Source organism: Sceloporus undulatus, chromosome 7, assembly GCF_019175285.1.
Source record: "Sceloporus undulatus isolate JIND9_A2432 ecotype Alabama chromosome 7, SceUnd_v1.1, whole genome shotgun sequence".
NCBI lineage: Eukaryota > Metazoa > Chordata > Lepidosauria > Squamata > Phrynosomatidae > Sceloporus > Sceloporus undulatus.
This window is the reverse complement of record NC_056528.1, coordinates 5,787,169-5,793,081: the sequence shown is the minus strand read 5'-3', so window position 1 is coordinate 5,793,081 and position 5,913 is coordinate 5,787,169. Positions and strand designations below refer to the sequence as shown.

The 5,913-nt window shown below is 43.0% G+C and overlaps 1 protein-coding gene across 8 annotated transcripts in view; it reads left to right on the top strand.

Moving 5' to 3' along the window:
* Positions 1–5,913, top strand: part of NADK (NAD kinase) — a 54,435-nt gene that overhangs the window by 27,945 nt on the left and 20,577 nt on the right. For all 8 annotated transcript variants that reach the window (XM_042480270.1, XM_042480268.1, XM_042480269.1 and 5 more), the window contains one exon: positions 4,094–4,223. In XM_042480270.1, the coding sequence (XP_042336204.1) occupies positions 4,094–4,223 (130 nt within the window). The remainder of the gene's footprint in view (positions 1–4,093; positions 4,224–5,913) is intronic.

Below are 5,913 nucleotides of genomic sequence, written 5' to 3'. Positions count from 1 at the left end.
GTGTTTTTGGCTCTTGAGCAGATTGAAGTTTAGAAAACCCCTTTCTGGAATAGGCCACTTTGCATCACAGATAGGCTATGATATGTTTAAATTCTTTCCTGGAACAGAGGGGAAAGCCTTGTTCTTCCTTGTCTTACTAGCATGGTTCTTGCCTAACCGCTCAGTTCGTTTTCATCCACCACTGCAGCGGCATCAGAAGAAATGATCAGAGCTACTTTTTGTCTCTTGTCTGGTATTTTGACTTTGGTCTGGTTTTTAAGCATATTCCTCAGAATTGGTTGACTCTTGGCCGTGTTTATGACTTCTCTTTCAAGTAGTGATTTGGCTTTCTTAGAACTCTTGGTTCAGTGTAGACCATCCTCAGTTACATCTTCCTTTCACTGTTTCTCTATGGCTTCCTCCACTTCCTTCAAATGATGTGCCTCTTCTGGTACCAAAATACTGGAAAGAGGTGAGCATACCTGTTGCCCTTTTTGTCTTGGTGAGGGCCATGATGTAGGAGGTTGTACTCACTGTAAGACTTTCATGCCTTAGCCCAGCAAATATCAAGCAACAGAGAATAATAGTTTCCTGTTACATCAATGACTGGTTTCTAGTTGCTCATTCTCAGGACAAGCTACTTACTCACTTGGAGCTCATTGTCAACCTAGAGATGTCTCACCTGGAACTGACCCAGGCTTTGCAATTTATCTGTCTCATCCTGAACTCTCACGTTTCAACTGCCTCTCTGCCAGGCAACTAGTACAATGCTTTGCTCCAGGCCAAGCTGTGATGTTGAGGCAGCCGCAGGGCATGTGCCAAGATCATTCAAGCACTGCTCAGATTAATGGCTTTGACGGCATCTGCCACTCATTCTCAGCTCAGGATGCAGGTTCCTGTTCTCCTTTGATTCTCTGACCAATTCTCCTTGTCTCACCAAACTGAAAAGTATTCACCAATCATTAGCATAGTTCAGACCAGTATGCCCTTCCTTTCACCCCAACCAGAAATGGCAGTCTACCTGGATGTCTCCTTGGAAGGGTGGGAGGTTCACATGGATCTCTTCTCAGTAAAGAGACATTGGACATCTGAAGAAAGTATTCTCCACTTCGAGATGTTGGCTATGGAGAAAGCATCTTGGGTCTTGGCAGTACTTTTGAGAGACAAAGTGGTTCAGGTAGTTGCTGACAACAGCACAGTCATGTACTACCTGAAAAAACAAGGCGGGATGAAGTCCAGGGCCCTTTTTCATCTAATGCTCAGACTATGGAACTGGAGCATCTCCTCAATCCATCTTCCATAGGAAGAGAACATGTTGGCAGATGCTCTGAGCAAAACCTTGTGTTTGTGCCACGAATGGATGAACCATCTCAACATTTTACAGCAGATTTTCTGACACTGGTGGGGTGGAGGCACTGGAGTTGGACGAAACTCTTGAAAACAGCCAGTGCTGGACGTTCTCCTCCAAGATTCGTTGAGGGAAGTCACACAACAATGCATTCCTGTTTTACTGGGGAGATTCCACCATGTACGCTTTTCATTCATTTCCCCTATTCACCAGTGTGATATTAAAGATCCAAAGAGATGATGCAAGATGCACCGTCATTACATTGTGATGATGCAGACAGTCGTGATTTGCTCCATTTCTCCATCTGTCTCAAGGCAACCATCTCAAGCTTCCATACCAGTCAGTTCTCCTCAATGTCAGTCAGCAATCCACAATGGGCAGCAGGTGAGGCACTCAGACTTGGACTCTCTCAAGCTGACTGCCTGGAAGATGCTCCAGTGACATCCTTCCCAAATTCTGTCCAACAGGTCGCTGTAGTGCATAGACCTTCTACTTGGTGATCTTGTGCTTATAAATGGAAGAAACTTCTGTCTTTGTTGCCTGAAGGAATTTCTCCAATTCAAGCTCAAATTCAGCATATCCTCAAATTCCTGCTCTCTCTCTCTCTCTCTCTCTCTCTCTCTCTCTCTCTCTCTTGCTCTCATTGATTGATGCCTCTCCATTTTATCTGTCAGGCTGCTCCTTTGGCAAATTTCTAGACCATCAGAAAGCTTTTCTGTTTCCAGAACCCTTTGGTGATGAAGTTCTTCAAGGGTTAAAAGAATCTTCATCCTACAGTTTCAGGGCCAATACCTCAATGGAGTCTGGAGCTGGTGTTATTGCAGCTTTCAGGAAACTTTTCAAACCCGTTGCTTCCTGTGACCCACATCTATTCACTTGAAAGACTGCCTTTTGGGTAGCAATTACACCTGCCAGAAGAGCAGGAAAGCTGTGGGCCTTCAGGGTGGACCAGCCCTATTTACATTTCCATTGAGTCAAAGTCATCCTGGATATCATCCTGAATATTTCCTTCCTACTTAAGGTGGTGTCATCATTTCACTTCAATATTGTTTTGCTGGCACCAATGCAAAAACATACTATGGACTTTGAATGGACCCTCCATTGCTTGGATGCCAGACGGGCTCTAGCCTTTCTATGTTGGCAGGACTGTAGGGTCTCGGAGACTCCTCCAAGAAGCTTGGACTTCCCATTTCAAAGCAGCGCTTTTCAAAGTGGGTGGTTTCAATTCTTCCAACTCTATGATTCTATTTGACTTTCTCTAAGAAGCCTTCCACCATTCATCTTGCTTACAAACTGACCAGAAAAGACCCTCCAGATCAAGTCTGTATCCATACAAGGGCCATGGCCTCATCATATGCCTTCTTCTGTGGTGTACATTGGAAGGATGTGTGCAGAGCAGCAACTATATGGCTACAGCTTATGACTTTCCATCCTCATTTTAGATTAGATGCCACAACAGAGGCTGATACGGCTTTGGGGAGTGTTGTTTTGTTTACCTGCTTATCACAATTCTGGTGGGATGTGTGCTTTCTTCATTGCAGAATGATACTCCCTCCCCCTATGGTTATTAACTGGTTAGTCTTCCATTTGTGTGAATCACGGAGACCATGAAGAAGGAGGACAGGTTGCATACCTGTAACTGAAGTTCTTCAGGTGGTCATTGTGAACTCACACAACACCACCCATCCTCTCCTTGCCATGTTCTTAATTCCTTGGATGCTGCTGTTGCAGCATCCATGGAACTGAGGGGTTAAGCAGGATCCGCACTAGTAAGGCGCCCAGACAGTGGGATGGAGATTAGCACCAAAAAGCTTATCTAAGGCCTGTTACAGACTGCCAAAATAAAGCTGCTTCGGGTCTCTTTGGAGGTGTGCTGTTTAAATGATGCATGCATCCTAAGAATCTGGAAGCTGCACCAAAGCTGCACTCCAGTGCTTAGGAATGGAGTGTGGCTTTGGTGCGACCTCCGGACTCTTAGGACCCATGCATCATTTAAATAGCATACCTCCAAAGAGACCCGAAGCAGCTTATTTTGGCAGTCTGTAACAGGCCCAAGAGTCCTAGGAGGTTCCAAACAATGCACTGCACAGGCATGGATGTGTGTGGGTTCACAGATGACCACTCAAATGCAACGTGTCATATTTCTGAACAATTCTTATGTCGGGTCAGTTCTATATTGACAAAAGCATGTATGTGAAAAATAACGTACAAAATCCACAAAATAGTGATACTTTTACTGGGATAACCAAAATGCACAAAATACATGATGCAAGTTTTCAAAGCTCCACTGGCTTCTTCATCAAGCAGAGGTGTTAAAAGTCAAAATGATGATATTGGAGTCACAAGCCTACATTTTTTCAAGATGTTGCTATAGATTTTAAAAGCTTTGCCTGATGAAGAAGCCAATGGAGCACCGAGAGCTTGCTTTGTGTATTTATTTATTTGCATTTTTGTTGTCCCAATCACTGTTTTGTGGATTTCGGATGTTGTTATACTTTACTGTATGGTCAACACGGCACTAACCCTGGATACATTTTCTAAGTGTGTGTGTTTTTATAGATGATGTGTGTGTTTATAGTGATATGTTAAATATATGCACTCTGACACCTGCAGCTTTGACATACTCAAACAAAAACTTGCTTATTTCTGCCGAGTGAATCAAAAATTGCCCATGACTCCCTCCTGAGAAAATCTACCAGGAAAGGTCTGTTCTGTCCTATGAAAATTAACCTTACAGCTTGAAAAACCCTGGGTTTGTGTTTGCAGGCACATTCAGGACCCAGGAAGCCAGCGGTTGACATGGAACAAACCTCCGAAGAGCGTCCTTGTAATAAAAAAAATCAGGGATGCAAGTCTCCTGCAGCCCTTTAAAGAACTCTGCATCTATCTCACAGAGGTAAGCTGGAAGGCCTCAGTCTTGAGAAAGCAAAGCCAGGGCTTTCTAAATCATAGAATCATAGAATTGTAGAGTTGGAAGAGACCCCAAGGGCCATCCAGTCCAACCCCATTCTGCCATGCAGGAACTCTCAATCAAAGTATCCCTGACAGATGGCCACCCAGCCTCTGTTTAAGGACCTCCACACTTTGAGGGAGTGTGTTCCACTATTGAACAGCCCTTACTGTCAGGAAGGTCCTCCTAATGTTGAGCTGGAATCTCTTTTCCTGGAGTTTGCATCCATTGTTCTGGGTCTTAGTCTCTGGAGCAGCAGAAAACAAGCTTGCTCCCTCAATATGACATCTCTTCAAGTATTTAAACAGGGCTATCATATCACCTCTTAACCTTCTCTTCTCCAGGCTAAACATCCCCAGCTCCCTAAGTCGTTCCTCATAGGACATGGTTTCCAGACCCTTCACCATTTTAGTCGCCCTCCTTTGGACACATGGCTCCAGTTTCTCCACATCTTTTCTGAAATGTGGTGCCCAGAACTGGACACAATATTTCAAGTGGGGCCTGACCAAAGCAAAATACAGTGGCACTATTACTTGTCTTGATCTAGACACTATACTTTTATTGATGCTGCCCAAAATTGCATTGACCTTTTTAGCTGCCACGTCACACTGTTGACTGATGTTCAACTTGTGGTCTACTTGGACTTCCAGATCCCTTTCACATGTAGTTTCATTCAGCCAGGTGTCCCCCATAATCCTATATCTGTGCATTTCATTTTTTCCGCCCTAAATGCAGTACCTTACATTTCTCCCTGTTGAATTTCATTTTGTTAGCTTTGGCACAGCTTTCTAGTCTATTCAGGTCATTTTGAATTTTAATCCTGTCCTCTGGAGTATTAGCTGTTCCTCCTAATTTGGTGTCATCTGCAAATTTGATAAGCATGCTCCCAATTCTGTCATCCAAGTCACTGATTCTGAAGAATCTTAGGGGAATTATATTGTTCCGAAAAGCTCCTACAGTTGCAAGAGTATATGCTTGCTAAAGTACATAAGGGGTGCGGAAGAAAACCCACCTTGTTTCCAATATTTAATGCAAATCTGTTTTCTATATAAGAGGATGTAGCTCTGACATAGCATGAACTGTTAGCTTCATTTCTTGTTTTGGAGGGCATAGTACTATCAAAATACTGCATTTTTTACATTGCTGTTCTCTCACTCGCCCTGCAGATAGGATATTTTTTTGGAGCTTTAAATTAGCCAGGCTGAAAATTGGTTGGACTGTGACCTCCTTTGTTAGGGATTGCCAATGAAACTCAGTTCCCTTTGCAATTCTTTTCATTCTTTGGGGGAAGCTTTCACTGGCTAGACTGGTATGACCACTCTTTCAGCTGTTCCAAATATTGTAGGGAAGTGAGGCAACTGCAGGCTTATTCTGTTTATTTTATTTAACTTGTTTATTTTGTTTACATCTGCCTTTCTCCCAGTATTGGCAATCTGAGTGGCTCACAACATTAAACATTAAAACAAAACACAACCAAAGATCAGTCATAATAATGAAAACAGCTGAAAAACTAAGGGCCCAAACAGACAGGCCAAAATAAAGCTGCTCGGATTCCCTGTGATTGGGTGGTATATAAATAAATCCTATTATTATTATTATTATTATTATTATTATTATTATTATTATTATTATTATT